We start from the raw sequence: 23,537 nt of genomic DNA on the forward strand, positions 1-23,537 counted from the left end.
TCTCAAGGCTAAGTTCTGGTAGAAGCACTTGCTTCAATTCACACCTATGTGGGTTTTCGAGCTGTGAAGAGGAACAAATACAATGGTTTCATTTTTATTAACTTCAGAATAACATACTATTCTTAAATTATGGATTTTGCGCTCTATAAAGAACTAAACCCTCCAAGACCACTCACCACCTGGGGTAAGAAAACTTTTAAGTTCCATTAGCATTATAATATCACCAATATTACTACCCATTGTCATGTTATTTCAGGTCTTCTTGTTCCTGCCTCATTATTGCTCTACTTCATCAACGCCCTACCTAGTAAGTCGGCCTGCTTTCGTTGAGCTTCTTCAATGTGCATGAACACCCCCCAACTAATCTAACATAGGGACGTACGTAACGTAGTCCTTAAACTAGATTTCTACCTACCTCAGTTTGCATGAATCGGTTCATAGTCAAAGGTCAGAGCAAGTGCCCTGAATGTGATACCAACCAAGATAAGTAGGATCTTTTTTTGTTTCTGCTTGGCGCTTATACCTGCTTGCTATACTGGCTTTCTGCATTCATTTACTCAAGGCATTTTGGGTCCAGCTATCCATAGAAGCACCGTAGATTCATGAAGACTTACTGGATGTAAACCTCAAGTCTGCTTCGGGTATCCATTTGAATTGACAATCTGATATATGCTTGAGACTGCTAGAGACTGTGAAGTAATCCTCGGTAGTATAAGATATCATTTCCTGTGAAGTTCAAGGTTGTTTGACCCAGCACCCCTCTTTGACTTTAGTCTACAAAAAGCACTAGCTAGCTCCTGAACTCTCCTCTAATTTACATCGCAGGGCTGGATACCGTCAAGATGAAATACGCAGCGAATCTTAAAAGAATCAACGTACCTGCAAAGTAGGTTTTGCTATATGAATGGCTGCCAAAAAACAACTTCTTTCCTAACATAACGATGTATAACGATGAGATTGGAACCTTTGGTATGAAAGTTGAATAACTTTTTTCGAGATCAATTGCCCTAACACCAAACTGATATGTTTGCACTCGACGCGCGTTTCGCCAACAAAGTTAGCATCCTCAGGAGAAGAAAATGGATACCTAGTCTAGTCTGGTTAATCCTTATATACCAAAATTTGTAACTTGAGGTTGTATACCTGAAGTCCAATATGGAATTTTTCGGTAATTAACTACCTGCAAGTTCTTAGTAATTATTCTCTTCCTAACAGAAGATTAAAAAGCGGGCTAAACGGGATGGGTTCCTTATCGCCATTCATGCTGTTCTTACATTTTGCTATTTGTAGAGTCTCACATGCATCGAGTAGCCTGGTGTCATGCACATGCTAAATCAGTTTTAGATTGTTTTCACCAATTATGTGTTCCTGGTCTAGAACATGTTGGGCGACACTGGATTTTTCTATCCTTCCGTATTTCATGTGTGCACAATGCTCCTTGAAGCGGGTTTTAATCGCTTGTTGGCTCTGGCCGATGTATTTGCTGTTGCAATCTTGACAACTGATTTCGTAAATCCGCGACCTTTTTGTGTTTTCTAGTCTATCTTTTGGATTACCAAGAAGCTGTTGCAATTTATAAGAAGTTTTATATGCAACTTTTATATTTACTTTATCGAATATATGTTAAAGCTCTCTCGTGTATTGGGGTTCATATGGGATTACTATAAACTTGTTATTACTCTCCTCTTTTTGAAAAGTCGAACATTTACGAAGTGCTTCCCTGAACTTGCATTTTCTAATTATCTTGTCAACTATATTTGGGTTAAAACCGTTTGCTTCAGCTACATACCGAATCACTCTCTTTTCATTGTCGTACTTATCTTTCTTTAAAGGAAAAATTAACCTGTGTACCAGAAATTGCAGTGCCGCCATTTTGTGTTGTCGACAATGATTCGAGTCATTGGGAATGTATCTGAAACTGCCCGTGTCTTTCTTGTAAATGTCAAATTCTATTTCGTTCTGTTCGTTCCTTATGACCAATACATCTAAAAACGGCAACTTTTGTTCTTTTTCTACTTCATATGTGAATTCTATACTTTTACACCTGTTGTTTAGTGCTGAAAGGACATTCTCAATTCTGGATATCCTTGTATCCACTACAGCGAATATGTCATCAACATACCTGATCCAGACCCTAGGGAAGTAACTGACTTCTTTCCCAGCTTCCGTCTCAAACCTACCCCTGAATAGATTCGCTATAAATGGAGACAATATAAGGATTAACCAGACTAGAGTAGGTATCAATTTTCTTCTCCTGAGGATGCTAACTTTGTTGGCGAAACGCGCGTCGAGTGCAAAAATATCAGTTTGGTGTTAGGGCAATTGATCTCTAAAAAAGTTATTCAACTTCTTTCCTGGCTAATAGTACGCTGAACATTGAATTATATCCGGCACACATTCATGCATCTGCAAGACTATCCTCTATGAGGTGTTTTGAATGAATATTTGTCTAATTTAATTCAATGTCCAGCGTGGTATTAGCCAGATAGTTAGTTGTTTTCCGGCAGGCATTCACCAAAATCTAGTGTGCAGGTACATTAGAAGTGATGTTTTGGGATTTCATTTCAAAATAATAATTTTATTTCGAAATTTTGTAAAAAGTCAGAGAAGTACGATGTATTTATTTAATTTTCCAAAACAGCAGACATTTTTTACAGCATATTTCGTATCAATATTCGTGAATTCACAATATTATGTGTCTCTAATAACAGAAATATTCAAGATACCAAAGTTACAGGATATTATGGTGTTTTAAAGTAGGGGAGGCCACGATGTCAAATGGGAATTTACTCAAGCGTCGTAACAAGGATTTTGCAGATTAGATGGTAGAAATAAAAAAAGGGTTGTATTATGTATATCTCTCCATCGTTGAAGAAAAGCATCTACAGGATTTAAAAAATGGGAAAAAGATGGGATTGCATAATGGGGGCGCATCTAATATTCAAAGGGGACGTTAGGTGTACCCGAAAAAACTCCCATTCAATAGAATGACAATTCGGATGTGACGTCAGCTTTTGGCGATTTTGTGAAACACAATTTTGCTTCAAGGGTTATATTTTTAGGAGAGATTAATTTTTGGGAAAAAAAGGTTTCGGCTTTTTTCTTGATCTACACATGATCTACACATCTTTGTATAGGGTAAATTTTTTTAAATTGGTTTTTGTATCAAGATAGAGAAGTAGAAGGCCAAAAACTTTCCCAAAAATTTTGCCATTTTGTAATCGCAAGCGTTTGAATTCATCGACAATTTTTGCTACCACGGCATGATATTGTAACGTCAGGGGCGGCTGCCCCTGACCGATACGCCAGCTGACTCATCGAACAAACACATGACACATCACCGCGAAAGAATGCAGTCTGAAACCGCTGGTAAAATTCTAGTCGAGTACCTTTACCGATAAAAGCCCGTCTTCCCGACCCAAGAGGGCAGTTCAGAAAGTGAATCGAGCGGCTGAACAAGAAATTCAAATAGTGGAAATGAATTAAGCGTTAGTTGCTAAGTGTGTGATAAATAAATTAGTTTGTGGTAATTGAAATATTGTTGGAAATAAATTTGTTCAAGACAGTTAATTCAGTAATTTACTACAATATAAACCTTGATGGTGAATTACAGGTAAAATAAATTTCTCCAAAATGGAGAAAGTTCAACTCGGCTCGAGTTTGTGATATTTCATTTTTTTGACTCACGCTCCAATCGTCTGATTTTTGAAATACTCACTTTTCAGCTTGTGAATAATTAATCATGACCTAATCCGATGCGCTCGACTGATCAAGACAATTATTTCTTTTTAATTTTGACCGGCTGACGTAAACGCTAGGCCCTGTATGAGATACTGAAAAGGGTGCAAGATATCTTCTATATCCGAATCTGCCACACTTGAGTAAATTAACAAAAAACTTCATTTGGCTCCCATACTATTAGGCTCCATTTGAATATATTCGGACTAATCATTCCATTGCTCCTATTTCTTTTTCTCTCCATTAATTTCTTTCATCGGTATCATCAGTTTTTGTAGATCGGATAGTGGCATTTCAACTAAGAGAGTCATGATAAATCCTGCAGCAAAAGCTGTGGCGACATCTCCAAACAAATAATAGACCTGAAAATAAATATAATCAGATAACTAGTTTAGTGATCCAATAACACAACACAACAAAGTTTTTGTTTCGGGGTTGAAATTAGATGATTTTAATGTATTTCCACGTGTTAAAACCGAAAGTGACCATAAAAATTATATATTAGCTCTTGTTTTCAAGATATAGTATCATTATATTATATATGTATATGTATGTATATGTATGTATATGTATGTATATTGAGTTTTCAACAAATGAAATATTTCATCACCAACAGTTGGTACACATGTTTGTTTACATAACACCCCTCTCATCAGCTGTTCTTAAGTAGTAAACATAACCTATGTGAGTTTGTCAATTGTACGCACGTGGTTGCTATTGAAATTATCGTGTGAAGTTGATTTTTGAATTAATTTAAGTGCTGATCTGAAATGCCTCGAAAGTGTGTGAATTCTGTCGATAGCTTTTGCTATATATGTGGTGAAATAACATTTAAGGCTCAGAAACGTAAAATGACACCTATCGTTAAGACAGCCTATGAACATTATTTTGGTGTGAAAGTTGGGGACCAAGATAAATCATGGGCTCCTCATATATGTAATTCTTGTTCCATCATATTGCGAGAGTGGCTGAAAAATAAAAACCGGGCAATGGCTTTTGCAGTACCTATGGTTTGGCGTGAGCCTACCAATCATACAGACGACTGTTATTTCTGCTTAACTCCTCCCATTAAGCAAGGTTTATCTATGAAGAAGAGAGGAACGGTTAAATACCCTAATCTCCCATCTGCTCTTCGGCCTGTACCACACTCAGACAATTTGCCAGTCCCTTCTCCACCCCAAAACTATGAAATTTTAGAGGAAGGTGATGAAGACTGTTTAGAAGGAGCAACCCATCCTTCTACATCCTATGACCCTGATTTTGAGGTAAGCGATAGGTCTAGTGATCCGCACAGAATTAGTCAAGCAGAGTTGAGTGACCTTATAAGAGATCTTCGCTTGTCTAAGGAAAAGGCTGAGCTGTTAGGGTCAAGACTACAACAGTGGAATCTTCTAAAACATGATGTGAAAATATCTCAGTACAGACAGCGTCAAAATGATTTGCTTCCTTTTTTTGAGAAATAAGAAAACCTCGTAGTTTGTTCTGATGTTAATGGTTTGATGGACTGCTTGAATTTGGATCACACTCCATCTGAATGGAGACTGTTTATAGACTCTTCAAAACTAAGCTTGAAAGCTGTACTTCTGCATAATGGAAATCAGCTACCCTCTATTCCTATAGGTCATGCAGTTCACATGAAGGAAACGTATATAAATATGAAAACACTTCTCCAATCAATCAAATATGAACAACACAAGTGGCACATTTGTGGTGATCTGAAAGTCATTGCTATACTCCTAGGAATGCAATTAGGGTTCACCAAGTACTGTTGTTTTTTGTGTCTGTGGGACAGTCGGGATAGAAAATCTCACTATAAAAAAATGAACTGGCCTACACGAGACCTAAACCCTAATGAGAAAAATGTAGTTTACGAGCCTCTTGTAGATCCTAAGGATGTTCTCCTTCCCCCATTACATATTAAGTTGGGACTAATGAAAAACTTTGTGAAGGCCATGGACCAGGAAGGACAAGCTTTTAAGTACTTGAGAGCAAAGTTTCCCAGGTTGAGTGATGCTTAAGTCAAGGAAGGCATCTTTATTGGGCCTCAAATCCGTGAAATCGTAAATGATCCTGCTTTTGACATGATTTTAACAGGAAATGAAAAAAGAGCCTGGGAAGCCTTTAAGGGGGTTGTACATGGGTTTTTAGGTAACAAAAGAGATGATAACTCCACAGCATTGGTTAAAGAGCTTCTTCAAGCTTACCACCAACTTGGATGCAACATGTCCTTAAAAATTCATTTTCTTCACTCTCATCTTAATTTCTTTCCACAAAACTGTGGAGCTGTGAGTGACGAACATGGAGAAAGATTCCATCAAGACATTGCCTTAATGGAACAGAGATATCAGGGCCGTTGGAATGAAGCAATGCTTGCAGACTACTGCTGGTCTGTGTGTAGGGATGCTCCAGAAGTGTTTTATAAAATACAAGCTAAACGACAGCGATCTTACAATGAATCGGATGGACTTAATTGAAATTTGGTGGTACAAACTTCTTTTATTTGTCAAAACACTAAGAATAATGTTTTTTTTTATTAATTTTGTACTTAAAATATTCTAAAAGAAACATAACAATATTGTTTTATGTACTTTCACTTTTCACGTATAGTATAACTACTCTTTAAGATTAAGTACTGTGTATCTCAAAAACCAGAGCTAATAAAAATTTTTCATTATTATTTTCGTTTTTATCACCCCAAAATTAGTAGAAATTGACTAATTTAGTGTAGGAAACATTCAAAAAATATTTTTTTGTTGTGTTGTGTAATTTTTCTGAAAGAAGGTTGGTTGGGTAACAGAATCAATTTTTCTTAAAAAAAAACCTCTGTAGCAGAGAGTTAAACAGTGGTAACTCCACTTTTAAACAAAATTGAGTTAATACCTGTTCCAGACTTCTCTCTTTTAACTTGTTATTGTGGTAAAAAATCGTAAGTCACGTTATGTTGGTTGCATAAATTTTTAGTTTTGAAATTGTAGTATCTCCATAATTGAATAGGGTAAACAAACTTATCTCCTTCGACAGTCAGGGCCGCTCCGACACCCCACAGCGCATATGAGCGAAACCTATAAGGCGCCTCTTTTTTTCACGAATCTTCATATTTCAACTTATGTTTTTTATTATCTGTTAATTTTGACCGTGTGGACCCTTAACTTGACTATTTTTGATTCAACAAATAATTTGTCCTATTGCATGGTATATGGGATGAATCAGAAGCTGGGAGAGGGGGCAATGATATCGCATCTGCATTATTTGAATGGGCTGAAAGTGTTATTGATCATGTTCACGCGCTAATTGAAAGATCTTTACGGACGCAACCAACTATGGAAATATGTACACCTTGGGACTGGCAACAATTATTAAGGTCAACAGTTGCAACTGTCATAAAACTAGAGCTTTCTGATTTCAAACATGTAGACTACTTGTACAATCAACTAAAATCCCCTTTTATTAATAAGAAGAGAAATACTGAAAAAAAATAAATTCTGATAACACATGATGTTAATTTCCAAGTTGAAGCTGATCTTCCTAGCACTATATTTTACAAAGTAAATTACGAGGATGAAGAATTTAAAACACAAAACGTCATGAGATCTATTCGAAATCCAATACAATTGCCGGATGAATTACCTAGTCTTCGCAATAATTTAAAAGGAATAACAAAGAAAAAGCATGATTATTTAATAAAAAGTTTGGAATGGGTCTCTAAACAATTTCATTCCGATTTGCAAAAAGAAAGATGAAGTTAGTTCTGATGAGGAGGATTCTCTATATAAAATAAAACTAGTTTTGCATTATAAGAGGTCAGTTTTTATATTTACCTGTGTTTTCAAACAGAGGTAAAAAGTCGTAAGTTCAAAAGTAGATTCCAGGTAAATATTATTGAATTAATGATAAAAGTTTTCAAAAAGGCCCATCAATTTAATTGATATACCATAAAAACACCGTCACACATTGTGAAAAAAGTATTCTAAAGTTAAAATGAATTGTCATTTGCAGTTGTTTTCTCCATTATTCAATATTTTCATTTATGGACATACAATCTTTCACCTCTCTGCTTCAGTCTCTGCTACGTCTCGCCGACGTTTCCAATTTACTTAAATTCTTTTTCAGGACTCGAATAGGAGTTTCTTCATGATAATATTACTGTTTTAAAAACCATCAGACATATCAGATACATATTTAAAAAAATAAAAAACATTGCAACAACCAAATTGCCGAGACAACACCAACACAATGTTTCATGTTGTTTTGTGTTGGTGTTATCTCAGAAATTTGGTTGTTGCAATGTTTCATTTTTTTTAAATATGTATCATGGTTTTTGAAACAGAAAGATCATTAACACGAGCCCTGAAGAAGAATTTAATTAAATTCGAAACGAAATGAAACTTTTTTTTTTAGAAAAAATTGATCCTGTTACCCAACGTTGGATTCTTTCACGATTCACTATTACACTCAACACTTTTTTGTGAAAATGGTCAAAGCGGATTGACCAAAACCACCACTTCTGTTATGTGTGTTCTATGCATCAGTTACAGCTCATAGATCGTTCTATGAAACTTGACAGAGAAGCAACAATGAGAAATGACGAATGAGATGAGCAGAAAATGAAGAACCAACGCTTTCACGGATTTCATATAAATTTTATACCATGCGATTTTGTTTCAGCAAGTCAATTTGTTACCTCAAAGTGCCTCAGACCCATTACGATGAACGATCCAAAGAGATTGACCAAACCACCTCTTCTGCTCTATTTTTCCGTTGACCAGCTGTCGTTTCCTAAAAACGACAACCCTCACAACTTTAAACTTGCGTAAGCTGAGGATTAACGAGGTCTCACCTTTTACCGTGCGATTTCTAGCACGGATGGGGCTATAGACAGTGAAAATCGATCGTTCAGCCTCGCCACTCGAACCAACGTTTCACCTGATGGTTCATTGACTAAGTGGAACAAACCACTCACGCTAACCCAATCGACCACCGTCTCCATATGTATCGATTATCGATGGATTCATACTGTATATTTTTTTCAAAAAATTTACCTTTTCACGTTTTCGTAGAAAACTGACAAAGACAGAAGATACATGGATATCAAAAGATTAATTGGGAAAAAAGGTGACTAGTACAATACCAGTACAATGTTCAAAGACTATTTACGGAGACATTTGCCTTTCTACGGTCAGGCAAGTGAAACTAAAAAATATGTTTCTGGTTTGTACGAAAAAAAAATGTTATTTCAGAAAATATAAAAAAATGGCACCGCCAGTACCACCGTAACCGCTATGTATCCAGCATTTTGAATTTGTTATATCTTCGAAAATACCCATTTGAACTACACGCTATAAAGAGTCATATTGATCTATATTGAATGCACAATGTATTAAAGGTACATAATTTGATAAGAATTAGTGCTGTATTGCTTAAAATCGCTTCATAAATAAGTCATTTTATTTCTCGAGAATAAAAAATAATTACTGTGGGTTATCCCTTCATTTGTATAGCGTCCCATTTGAAATAACTAGCATCATCAGTGACAACAATCAAACAGAAAAACAATTTCTATCGTAATGAATATTTTGGGGAAAATATAACCAATACAGAAAATGAATTTCAAACGACAAACTACATTAAATGCTTGAATTGACAACCTCTTTCGGTTCCTACAATTTCTGTGGATTGATGAAAAAAATCTGTGGCAATTTTCCACCATGGTGGGTTTAATGTTATATGCATGCTTTATTTTCATTCGATATGGTCGATATCTGTAATAGGTGTCAAAAAAACTTCACCCTTTATATATCCCCAGACAAAAAAAATCTAAAGTAGTGAGGTCGGGGTTCGAGCTGGCCAGGCAATTTGTTCATTGTTTCCAAATCATTTTGTTGGGAATATTGCATCTGAATGTTTTGTTATTACTATTGCTGCAACCAACTATGGAAATATGTACTCCTTGGGACTGACAACAATTAATAAGGTCAACAGGTGCAACTGTCATAAAACTAGAGCTTTCTGATTTCAAACATGTTGACTACTTGTACAATCAACTAAAATCCCCTTTTATTAATACGAAGAGAAATACTGAAAAAAAATAAATTCTGATATCCCCAGCCAGACAAAAAAAAATCTAAAGTAGTGAGGTCGGGGTTCGAGCTGGCCAGGCAATTGGTTCATTGTTTTCAAATCATTTTGTTGGGAATATTGCATCTGAATGTTTCGTTACTACTATTGCTGTATTATGGGGAGGGACAGTGACAATTCATCTAAGTAGCCATCAAACTCATTAGATGAAAAATATAGATACATTTCACCATTTAAATGCTCCTCTTAAAAGAAAGGACCAGTGTGTTCGTTTCCTAACCAAAAATTTATCCTGAACCTTTCCTGGAAATTGGTTTCTCTTTGTAAAAATTAATTTGTATAGGGTATTTCATTAAGCACTTCCTATCTTTAAATTTAAATGAAACAAAGTGTATGTGACATATTATCGAATTATTTTATCCGTTTGAAAGACCTAATGATGCAAATATGTGTGTGAAATAAAACATCGTTCACGGCTCCTTCAGGTGGGGCGCATCCGAAACGTCCGATTTTCCACGAATCTGGCGCATAAATCAAGCTGAATTTGACTGATGGCAAGGGTTATGTTGGCTTTGAGGACCGCTCTGGTATGTGGCTTATTGGCATACACCTGCGACTGAAGAAAACCTCAGAAGGAAAAGTCTAACGGGGTCAAATCGCACAATCTCGGTGGCCAGTTCACATCCAATGTGGCATGAGCTGTGTGGCACGTAGCGCCATCTTGTTGAGAACACATGTTGTTGGTGTCCAGATCATCCATTTCTGACCAGAAAAAGTTGGTAATCATCGACCTATATTTTTTGTCGTAATGTCCTGGTCAACTTCGGTCTTGAACAAATATGAACAATGACGTCTTCAGAGCAAAATCTACACCAAACAGTGACTTTTTCGGTATGCATTGGACGCTCTTAGGTCTCATGTGGTTTGGAATCGTCTCAAATTCGACAGTTTTTTTTGTTTAAGTGCCCATTTATCCAGAAACGGGCATCATCGCTGAAAATTTATTTTCGATGAAAATTAGGATCAGTTGCCAACTGCTCCAGAGCCCATTCAGTCAGAACACGTCGTTATCTATGGTTGTTTATCTACAGTTGTTTATCTACAGTTTCTGGATAAATTGAATTTTTTGCGGATGTAGGCCCAAATCACGACGCTAAATCCGCCAAGTTGTGATCTGCGAGAGGCCAAGTTCTTGTGAGCAACGCGAAATCGACTGCCTCGGATTCTCCTACACACTCTCACAGACTGCGGCGATGTTTTCGGTGGATCTTGCATTTCGTCGACGTACGATTATTGATCGCTCGATCATTAAACTAGTAAACTCGAATTTATCCACCACATCCATGAATAGTCCTCTCGGTAGGACGATTATGACAACCGTAAAATGGGCGAAGAGCGAAGAACACCCATTTTGACAAAAAAATTTCAACATTTGCACGTGTTGTTGCAACACTCTATCCGTCCATAGTGCTTTGGCAAAACAGTCTGAATAAATGACAACTAATTTGATAGATGAAGCTTCAACAAGATGGCCGCTATCAATTGTCAATGTTCAGAAGTCCTTGTTGAAAGACCCTATATTATTCCACCTGTAATGGATGTTTCTACATTTTGTAAAGATGTTGATACAGGGAGCTTTTTTCGGTTTATGATTCATGTTCCGTCCATTTTCCATTTTGTGCTTTTCGATAGCGATCTCGCGGGAAAACATCCGTATTTTGTTGGCAACACTGTTCCAAAGTCATGTTTGAGTCCATTCTGTATACGGAATGAAAAAACACTTTGAAGTGAGATTTTCACGTTTCAAATGGAAATCTCACATTGAAATGTTTTTATGAAAACACGTTTCAATGGATTTCCATCAAATATCGGTCAATATTACTGGAGTTTTTTCCCAACACCAAATCGTTATTTTTAACACCTCGACACGTGTTTCCATCACCAAGTGATCATCTTCAAAGAGGAAGATTAAAACTAGAAACTAATGCGAGCTAGCCCTATTTATGCTATATAGGTTTCTCATACAGGTAAACCCTCCAGGCGTACCATCCATACAGGTATACCAACCTAAATTAATTTTACAATTTTGCCTTATCTATTATTTTACAATATATGTTTCTATAAAACAATTTTCAGCTATATAAAAATTAATTTCACAATACTGCCTATCCAATTTTATTTTTGCAATGTGTCCTTATGTAGTAATCAGTAAACCCAACAACATTATTTTATTTCAACAAGCTATATAGTATGCTCTTTGGTATAGGTCCGTTATCGTTATTCACAATATTATTGTGGCATCTGACAAGTTAACAACAACAGGCATCTAGTTGCCTGCTGTTGTTAACTTGTCTAACTAATCTTAATGAACTCTATGAAGTCAATGGAATTGTTTTGTTGCTAAATATGATAGGCGACTGCTGATTTTTCAGGTCTTCCATATTTTAAGTGTGCTGTGTGTTCCTTATATCTTACTTCAATAGATCTTTCTGTCTGTCCATAATATTTTGCATCGCAATCCTTACTTTCAATTTCGTAAATTCCAGACTTTTCCGAATTCTCGATTTTGTCTTTTGGACTTCACAAAAGGCTCTGTAGTGTATGACTTGTTTTAGAATAGCTGAAAATTGTTTTATATAAACATATAATGTAAAATATATGTTTGGATGATTTACGTATATAGCTAGCTCGCATTAGTTTCTAGTTTTAATCTTCCTTTAAAGATGATCACTTGGTGATCGAAACACGTGTCGAGATGTTAAAAATTACGATTTGGTGTTGGGAAAAAACTCCAGTAATATTCATTATACACCAAAGGTTCCAAACAGTGCATCATAAGTAAATATCGATCAGTTCTATCACATTTTATAAACGTTTTTTTGCTAATATGTATTGTTCAATACCGATCAATACCGTACATGTGCACCAAAAAAATTTGAGCTCAGCCGAAATGAGGAAGCAAGCAAAACAAATAAATGATAATTACCATATGTAGATCACTGACGTATGTCGGAAATCTTGAACTAGCCACCCTCGAAAGTATTATTGTTGCGTGAACCAAGTATGTACTGTAGGATAATCTTCCTAGAATATAAGATGGCGGCCATTCCATTACGCTCTTCGTAACCCCTGCAATTTAAAAATCGGTTCAGTATTTCAGACAGATCTGCTAGAGTCGTAATACGGAATTCAGTTTCTAACACATATACGCTGGAGTCGTAAAACGGCTTAATAAGTTAACCACGCTGTTGGAATGGCGGCATTTTCAAATATAGAGAAGGAAAACATAGGTAGGGGAAGTAGGGACTACTTTCCACATACTACATCCAGTCGTTAATCAAAAATCTATACATATAATATATATACTCGTTAGGACAACAAGAGGATTGTTCCGAAATCTTGGAGTTCTTGTTGAATACTCTTTGTGAACAGAAAAATAGCAGAATCGATACTCCTCACCGCTCTGGATTGAATGATTCCGTACAGTCTATCTCGTCTCTTGTATTTGTAGATCTTTTGCTGGAAAAATCCTCACTTATTTACTTTGTAGTAAATGTTCACGAGGTAGCAAAAACGTATATGACTTTCTTGAACTTCAACAAGCGTTACCTAATATGATTGATAATCAGTCCGTGCAAATCCGTGTTTAATCATCAGAAAGTGAAACATTTAACGGGTGATGATCAACGGTATTGCCAAACATGCGCCAAACTAACTGACAACAAGCTAAGGCATCAGTCAATCTGATAATTAAACTGATGATCTTCAAACATGACTCAATTCCTGACGGAAGCACCAAACTCTTAGGGTTTGTACAAATGAGAGCGTTGAGCGCGCGTTAGCAAATGTGAATCCGGTACACATGACAGCGCTAGACGCGGCGTTAGTTGAACCAGTCTACTACCAGTACCACTATGGAGTTAGAAGAGGTAACAGGTCTTTGGTTGTTATACCGTAGATACAGGGCAAGGCGAAGAAGACAAAGAAGATGGTGGGTGCATCCTGTAATAGATGATAGATTAACCATGGGTTCATTTGTGACGCTATACCCAAAATTGAAGGAACACCCCAACAAGTTTTTTAATTACTTCCGTATGAATGTAACTTCGTTTGATTAACTGTTATCTTTAGTCGAAGATGACTTATTACCTTGTGGATATTTAGTGAGGGATGCACCACCAGAAGAAAAACTCGCAACTCGCTGTAACATTGAGGTAATTTATTCATTACAATAATTCATAATGTGTCAAAAAGAAAATAATCAGTTGTTAATATCTGAAAAATCTGTGTCAGCTTGCGAAATGCTACTGACTGTTGGCGAAAGGGCTGCTCCTGTTAGCACAGATTGGCAATAAGGTGTGTTCACTGCTGCTGCAGCTGCTGATTGGCTGCTGTAACCGATGTGCTCGGAGGAACTGTCTTGTATTAGAGGAGGTTGGTTTCTTTGCAGATTGGACCCGTAATCAAATTGATTGAAGGTCTGGGGTGGTGCACGGCCACTGCGTGGGCTTGGTATGAGTAATAACTCTTTGGTGCTAGATGATGATTGCTTGAAGGGTTGTAGAATTCTTGGGCTTTCCGAAGTACTTCTAATAACTGTATTTTTGTACGGAGCCGTCCATGTCCAGGTACTTTTTGCAGCTCCGTATACAAAGGCAAGCAAAATAGTTTGTCATCATCTCCCTTTGGAACTTCTGTAGGTCTTTTATTCAAAAAATCTATGAATTGCTTGTTGATAGGGTTCATCTTGAACTTTTTGTTACTATTAACCTTCCTATCAGCAGCACTCGTTCTGGGTTCATCTGAAAGTAAGTGTTGATCCTGCGATTCCGTTTCTTCGTCTAATTGATTGCTGTTTTCCAGGTTATCAGTGACAGTTTTGTTTGTTGCAGTAGGTTGCAGAAACTGAAGAAGTTGAAAGAATATGTATGGATTTGACTTACTTGTCACAGAACCAGATTTCAACGTTTTTTGTTTCTTTAATTCTCTTGCATAGTTATCTCGAACATGTTTTCATTTTTTCTGCAACGTATTTCCTAAAACAATAAAAAAATGTAAACACACATATAGGCTATTTTTATCATTCAGGTGTGTGACTACAGGAATCCACACTTTCTCTCTGCACAAATACTTTTCCAGGTATTTGGCAACAGGTACATCCTTTGCTGACCTCCATTACACCTACAAGTTGTGAAAATCAACAATCTCAAATATAGTGCGACAATTATACTCAGCTCTGTGGAGAGTTCTCAAACCTATATGTATGCCTCCTATCTCAGAAGAAAGATGGAAAGAAATCAGCAATGAATTCCTTAAATATGCAAACTTCCCTAACTGCTTGAGAGCAGTGGACGGAAAGCACATCAGGATTGTGCAACCTTCTGGTACTGGATCTCTTTACCACAACTACAAACAATTTTTCAACTATTCTTCTAGGTGTGTGTGATGCAAACTATTGTTTTCTATATGTAAACGTAGGGTCTTATGGCAAAAGTAATGACTTCACAATTTTTAAAGAATTGTTGTTTTACAAACACGTATCTGAAGAAACATTCAACGTCCCAGCACCCAAACCAATAACAGCCTTAGATAACACTAGTTTACCTTACGTATTCGTTGGTGACGATGCTTTTGCTAAAAACATCATGGGTCCTTACGTAGGAAAGCAGCTCCCCCATGTGACAAAAATCTTCAACTATAGACTTTCAAGGGCTCGCCGCTACATAGAATGCACGTTTGGAATCATGGAAAACAAGTGGCGAGTATTTCACAGAGCCCTGAATGTTAACATAGATTTTGCTGAGTCGATTATATTGGCGTGCTGCCTTCTACACAATTACGTCAGACGTAAAGATGGCTCCAGGGAAGAAGAGGCTCATTATCAAGCATCATTTGAAAGTGTTGATGGCACAGAGCAAGTTCCTCACCCAAAACTGTCCTTTGTTCCTTTGTACTGTTTTCTTCTGCAAATGTAACCACAATCTCCTGCCAAGATGACTTTTTCAATACTCTATTTTTATAATCTGGACACTCCATGTCCCAGATGCATCTTCTTTTTTCGACTTCACCAATCAACAATTCTGTGTCAAACCTCCCATGCCCCCTCCCGGGTTGAGTGCCCTGAAGTAGAAGCTTCCCCCCCCAGCTATTTAGCGAGGAGAACCTGCTACCCCACTCCATCCACCCCCGCTCTCCGAGCAGTCCTCAACTTACTGATGGGCACTTCAGCAAGATTGACATCTGACCTCTTTTGGTCGAAAGTCAGCAATTAGGTGCTATTCTTTCGCGATCAGTAAAAAGTGTTTTGTCTGACTATTCCTAACTAAATTTTTGCATGGGGGCCCCCAAAAACTAACCGGCGGCTATTGCTATTAACGTCGGGCGTTCCTCAGTGAATCTAAGGATAATTGGATCGCGGTCGAGTTGTTCTGCGGTGAACTTGCTGAAAGAAAATTTGATTAGTATGCTTACCGGAGCCGCCTGACGGCGACTCGTGGGGGCGGTCTTTGGTTCTGCCTTGGATGTTTGTCCCTTTCTCGGAACCTGCTCAATGCATCGTGTAGATCGCGTAGCGCTGGGTTGTTGTGCGATCTGATTCTATCAAACACGCTTTCTGAGTGTTCTCTCACATATTGCGTGTCCAGGTCTAAGTCTCTGTATATGTTTCTATATGGGATATAGTACGGCGCGTTTAGGGCGGCCCTTACGCTCGCGTTCATAAACGACTGTATCTGCTTCCTGTATGTCTGTGCGCACTGGCCCAAGGCAGTGCAGACATACAGTATTATGGGCATGAGGACGGTTTTGATTATTAGCAACTTCACTTTCAACCCCATGTTTCTTCTGCGTCCTATGATAGGTGCCAGTCGTTGTCTGGCGTGTCTAGCCATTCTAATTCTCTGCCGTACATCAGACTGAAATGTTAATCTCCTATCTAAGATGTGTCAAACGCTTCCGCCTCCATTATATACAACACACAGATCACAACACAACAAAGATGACACCACGTGAACTGAGCAAAAGTGCACGCTCGACCCTCACATGTGTACGATCCAATGCCCAGTCTAGTAACTAAAAGCGCGCTGCAAACGTAACGGTCGAAGTGAAAACTACAAGTGTCGCGTTTTGGGGACGTTGGTTCAAAACGCGCGTTTGCATGTGAACGATCCCATTTGTTCCTAGGTACTTGGCTAACACGCCTTTGACAAACGCGGCGTCGAAATAGACGAACACTTCAATCTAGCAGACCACTATTATAATATTCATGCAGTCATTATTCACTGTGGTTCTGGCGTTGAATCTGGTTATTATAACGCATTTGTTAAAGACGAAACGAACTGGTTAATTCTATTCTTTGAAAACAACTACTCTTCTGGCGTTGGATTATATCCTACAGGTGTCAGTGCAGGATTCTTCACTGAAGCTATTTCTGCATATGCTGTTGGCGATACCACAGCCCCAATCGCTTTTCAATTATTGGAACACACTTGCAGACCAGTTTCGAGCCATTTGGCCACTCGACAGTGCAAGATAGTGTCTATCATCAACATGAAGCCGATGATTTCCGATAATTGAAAATCGAATTCATTCAGAATGTCATTCCTCGAACGGCAAACAACAAGTTTGTCATCACCCCATAACATAGGTATCAAATGAAAAGGTTTGTGTTTTCTGCAAAACGTTTCCCTTTGTACCCATGTTATGGAAGTGTGTAAAATATAATCAGTCCATCATATTGAGCGTTTCTCCACTGAAAGCAATACTCACATCCAAGTCCGAAAATGGCTCCATATATTGCGAATCCAATGGCAAATGAAAAAATTGGCCTTCCAAATGCAACGTGCAAAGAGGCCCAGAATATACTGTGATCCATTTCACTGTTGAAAATGAGAACACCTGGTACTATTATGACTCCCAATGCTAATACATATGTGATAATATGATAGATGATCTGATTAGCTATCTGAAAAAAAAACATTTTATTTATTTTCGGGCATGGCAGAGAAATGAGTACTATTCACCCTGTATATGAAACGAGAGAAAGGAGTTTTAATACTGCTGAGCAGAAATATGAATGAATATTGCTTCGTGAGTAATGGAAATCAACTGTTGCAACGAACAATATGCAAAAACTGTCGCAAATTTCAATTCAACTGTAGCAACGTATTAGAAATCATGCGTTAAAAGGTAAGACCTCGTTAATCGTTAGCTCGCACAAGTTTCTACTTCTGAGGGTTGTCGTTCGTAGGGGTGTGACAGCTGGTTAACGGAAAAAAACAGATTTTTTTAAACGGAGTTCTCCAAAACATTATCATGCATAGTACATGTGATCTCCCAGACAAAACTGCCAGATTCACTCGGAACTGAATGATCAAAAACGAAAACGAAGCAAAATGATTCAAAATGATTCAATACAAATCCCACTAAAACGCCATTGGCAAGATTAAAAAACTGTATTTCTTAATAAAAATATCTTTTGATGAAAATAAGTGGATAAATAGCTAGGAATATGCCGAAGTTAAAATGAAAAAACTTTGTAGTTCAAAAGTTGAGACATTTAGGACAATTGTTCAGTTTTTCCTTTCAAAATGGGTCCAAAATATGTTCATTTCGAATATTACAAATGGAAATACTCACATTTATCTCGAAGACTGATTTGTTCTTGTTTTTGTAGAATGAGTATCCATACGCCAATCCAATTATACATCCTACCAAATTTCCCTTCCAACTCATCATTTGATCATACCACTGGGTATTTCCCAAAACCAACTTCATTCCGTAGAGTTTTCTAAAATGAAAATTCCTCATTATCACACGATATTCTTTCCCGTCCTGATGAATGTTTTATATTCATTTCAAACAACCGTATTTGAGTTGAAAGAAAAACGAATCCACGTTAGAAGACGCCTGAAGAAGCTATTTTATTCCGAAACATGTCTCGCGATTTTGTAATCTGTTTAGTGAAAATCTCACAATAAAGTGTTGATACGTTTTAGTTTTTCATCAAGTATCGTCCAATTCCATACAAAATATGTTCTCTAAAGTCAAACTTGATCATTGAACGGTAAGTTCGCTTTAAAATACAAGTAAATGGTTTCTAACGAATGACAAGAATGAAAACAAGGGCTCTTAAAGTGTGTATCCCGATTTGTATTGTGCGAAAAAAAAATTATCGAAAGATCTTCACTTGATAACAAAATGAAAGTGCTTAGAAAATCAAATAATTTTATGTCACACTAACTTGTAGAAGGCTATTCGAAGTAGTGGGTTAGAACTATGGATTAATGGTTCTAATTTTAATATATGGTCAAGACATATATTCGTATCTGTATAAGCCGGTAAATATTGGTAATGGTTGTTTCAAAAGTTTTGTCTGTTTTCATATGTCTACTGTAATATCTAAGTGAATACTCATTCAATTCATTTAAAATAAACACTATTTGAATCAAAGCACTTTTGACCCTGTAGGTTAGGTTAGGTTAGGCCCAAAGTGAGTGGGTATATTCGACCCTCCACCGCAACCCACAAGGGTTTATTGTGGCTTACACCTATTCACACTCGACCAAATAAACCCAGCTTCTCAACGAAGTCGATTAGTTTGTATGGTGAGTGGTCTTTCAGGTAAGATGGTAAGAGTACGGCTCTGCCGGACTCTACAAACCTGATTCGGTCCTCAGCGGGGCAAGCACAAGATATATGCTCTGCTGTTTCATCGTTAATGAGGTAGTCGGATAGTCAAGGTGTAAGATTCCCACCTTTATACCACCTTGTTACCCGCGACAACCTTTCCATTTAAGGGTTTTTGCACGTCAGCTGGTCCTGCAGAGATTTTTTGCCTTTGGTTTTGGTTAATCATCACTTGAGCCCAAACGTCTGCTAACCTGATCATGGAGGGTTCATTCCTCCACCTGAGACAGATTCTGCGTATGCCGCTCAAGAATTTCATGCAAGGCGGTTTCATAAGGTACCCCGCTCTTGAGGAGACGACTCAATCGTTTTCTGGCTTTGGTGGTGCACCAAACCTTTATTTTAGGTTCATTTATTAGATCAGGAGTTGGAGAGTTGAGAAGCTCTCGTTCCTGATCTGAATTTATAGGGAGGTCAGTTAGAATCCATCTCCTCTGTAAACTCAGCGTCAGAAGGACTTTTCAAGTTTACTCTGTCCAGAAAAGTCCGACGAGTAGCTAGAGAAAGAAGGTCAATCATGGCAAAGCCCCGCTTTACCGTGACAAGGCGATGCTACGACGAGAGGGCGCCCGTTATTTCGAAGGTTCCGTAGAGACAGCTGATAGGCTCAGTGTCATTCATCCTCTCGGTACGGATACACACACCTTAGGATTAGGCCATCGTTGGGATGTCATTCAGTTAGGGAAGAACAGAACCATAAGTGATTCTATCATTCCCGTATCCAGCAGGGCTAGGTGGAAGCAGGCATCCGATGACCAGTTTGCTCAACCCCTACAGCAACACCACACAACAGCATGCACAGTGGTTCAGGCAGTGAAAGATGAACATGGACAGCCAAGCTGCCCAAGAAAATATTTACTAAAATTTGGAAAAACTATATTTTGTCGGTTTAAGAGCGTGGTCGTAGTATTCACATTATTGGTATCCCATTATAGTTTCAAAAACCTCATAGAGTTGACTATTCGGTTTATGTTAACATATTTGTTAACCAATGATATTATAATTTCAACTTTCACGTCGTGCTTGTAACATTTATACATCTTTAGAATTTCAAGTCTGTTAATAATTTCATATAACGTATGTCTGAGCCTCTGATACTCAATCTGTAGTTATCTCTGAAGTTCCCAGCATTTTTTATTTCTTTTTTTTTTTCGTGTAATTAAGTTGAAAATGTCTGCGACGCTCGGTATTTTGGGTTGAACTAGGGTGTAAAATTAAAAGAGTCACCTCAACTTACTCTGGAAGTGGTAAGATTAGAGCTTCATGGCCTTCATTATAGTTATCCAAAAATGTAGCAGCTATCAGTATTGTGAAGAATGAACAAAGAATCGGCCAAACCAACTTTTCGTATTTTTTCAGAATCCACACAAGAACTAATAGGAATACGAAATATTGAGTATCTAAAGCCAGATACCAAGTTTGAACCAAACACTGAAATGAATAAAAATCAAAATAAGTATCATATTCAATGATGTTTTTGATGAAAATGATAAATTGATTGATGTAGCCACTATGTGAAAGAAAATGATAATGAAGAAAAGAGAATTGAAACTCTCTATGTTTTTACAACTTTTATTTGTAACTACCGTTACTGCAGTTTCGTCCTATCTATAAGGACACTTTCAAACTTATACATTAAAGTACAAGTTTAAAAATATCTTTATAAGACGAAACTGCAGTAACGGTAGTTACAAATAAAAGTGGTTAAAAATATAGAAAGTTTCAATTCTCTTTTCTTCATGATGAAAATAATGTTTCCTGGTGACAGAATCCTTAGTTCTGAGCAAAATGCATAGAGTCCCTGGTGTGATCAGTTGACACAGGGCTCCATATTAGGTCCCCTCCTCTTTATTACATAGATGAATGATATTTTCCACGCTATATCCCCAGGTTTCTGTATGCGTACGCTGATGACACTTTTTCCATTCAATCCCACAACAACGTATCTGTATTAAACGAAATCTCCACTAATTTTGACCATAAAGCGGAACTCTGGTTCAGAGCAAGCAATCTAAACCTCAACAAGAGCAAATCTCAAAAAATGATCTGCTCCTCAAACTAAAAGTTATGTGGATCTGAATCTGTCAAGCCGCTCGGTCTGACCCTTGATGATGACTTGAGTTGGCAAACTCATATTGATGTATTATCAAAAAAACTATCCACTCAGCTTTTTCTGTTGAGACGTCTCAAAAATTCTTCAAATTCTTCTACCTATTTTCATATCACGCTTTTTTCCACTCTCATTTGAATTACGGAATTATTCTATAGGGAAACGCACCTCACTTTGTTAGAGTTTTCTTCAAAAACGTGCTATACGTTTGATGGCTGATACCCCGTATATTGCCTCATGCCGAGAACTCTTCAAGAAGTTCAGGATTCTATGTCTTCCTTCTACCTATATCTATCAAAGTCTCCTCGAAATACAGACAAGAAAAATTGAAAGTGACAGAAATAACGATTTCCACAATTATTCAACCAGGGGAGCAGACCATATGAGACCTCCTAGATATAAGATTGCAATCTCACAACGCAATTTCCTGAACTTGCATGTGTACAATAAGCTACCACGTGAATGGAGAAAATCTCGATCTCATCCCTTTTAAAAGGACAATTCTTAGTGAATTCCAATTTTTATTCGGTAGAAGAGTACTCAGGGTATGCAATTTCTGATTGATATGTATGTAGTTCCTTACCAAAAATAAATTGATTTATCTTTACTCTCCGACGAGCGTTCGATATTCTTCCAGATTCACCTCATGCAGTTTCTACTAGACATTCCATATAATACATTGTTACCATTTTTTGGCTTTCATCTTTATACATATATATTCCTTTGACGGAATTTATACCGTTCTGCGATTTCTGACGGTGTTGGTTGGAGATGATTTACCACTAATTTCACTAAATCTTCATATGATTTATTTTCAGGTTTTTATGTTCTCAAGGGTTTGAAATAAAATAGATTGTCATTATTAAATGGAACGTGTTTGGTTTTATTTGTACCTGATAAATAAGGAAATTATTCAAATAGTTTATTGGAGAAGTCAAGTTATCACAATTTTATCTATATATTATCTTTTTATCTTTACATATTTTATATATACAATATCTTCTCACGCAAACATCTACTTAGCAGAGTCTGATCTATCATTTTGTATTTTACTTAAAACTATACTATATACCATTGGACTTGTCATAAATGTATTCTGAACATAACATGATGAAATGAATGAATAAATAAAAACCTTTTCACTTCGGCACTTTAGATGAAGAAGTTATGAATTTCTGCATTCCATTCACTGAGGCATTGAGTGCACACTGCCTAACAGTGTCAAGTAGACATTTCAATGTTAACACGATTGTTTGTAATTTCTTAAACTTTTTGATTTCGCGAATGTATTCATTCTCAAATTATTCCAACTATGTTCTCAAAATTAGAAATTCAATTGCATTACAGATTTTTTCAAAACCATCTCAGATTACTCACATTGATTTAACCCTTTACCGCATCATGTACCAAATATGGTACAAAGCGAATATTATTTGATTTATAATACTTGAGAACGAATTCTGTCGTCATTTCATACATGACACGAACTGCACGAACCAATCTATCTCATACACATCACGGCCGGACTATTTTATCAAAGAGAGCATTGGAAAGAGTCTTCAAGTTTATTCTTGTTAGAAATTTCATTTGTCACGCTTGAGGTGATCTTTGCTGTCCATTTACTCTTGTTTGAAAGTATTTTTCTACCGAGAAAAAATTATAGAGTGTTCAACAGTGATATTGAAAACATCTCTAGGTAAGTTCAGTAGTGAAAAGTTTCTCAGAACTAATGAACAATTCTGGAAACAAGTATGTACCTTATATGGCACATCATGGAATGTTGGATCATCCTGACAATATGATCATGTTTTCATGGATCCCAAAGTATGTTATGGCAAGATGACTGCCGTAAAAATTCCTTGAATCGATAGTGAAGATTCCGATTTATCTGATGAGGATGATGAACCCCTTTCAGGTGTTGAATTAC

At 37.1% G+C, this 23,537-nt stretch overlaps 1 protein-coding gene across 2 annotated transcripts in view; it reads right to left on the reverse strand.

Moving 5' to 3' along the window:
• Positions 1–2,606: 2,606 nt before the first annotated feature.
• The window catches only part of LOC111510827 (nose resistant to fluoxetine protein 6), a 45,762-nt gene continuing 24,831 nt past the window's right edge, over positions 2,607–23,537 (reverse strand). For both annotated transcript variants that reach the window (XM_074181356.1, XM_074181355.1), the window contains 5 exons: positions 20,738–20,931; positions 18,451–18,601; positions 17,581–17,776; positions 12,800–12,942; positions 2,607–4,100 (listed from right to left, as the gene is read on the reverse strand). In XM_074181356.1, coding sequence (XP_074037457.1) covers positions 3,963–4,100; positions 12,800–12,942; positions 17,581–17,776; positions 18,451–18,601; positions 20,738–20,931 — 822 coding nt within the window. In that variant the 3' untranslated portion in view covers positions 2,607–3,962. The remainder of the gene's footprint in view (positions 4,101–12,799; positions 12,943–17,580; positions 17,777–18,450; positions 18,602–20,737; positions 20,932–23,537) is intronic.

The sequence above is a fragment of the Leptinotarsa decemlineata genome, unplaced genomic scaffold (assembly GCF_025532065.1).
Source record: "Leptinotarsa decemlineata unplaced genomic scaffold, Ldec_3_MD MMD2_tig00026307_RagTag_RagTag, whole genome shotgun sequence".
NCBI lineage: Eukaryota > Metazoa > Arthropoda > Insecta > Coleoptera > Chrysomelidae > Leptinotarsa > Leptinotarsa decemlineata.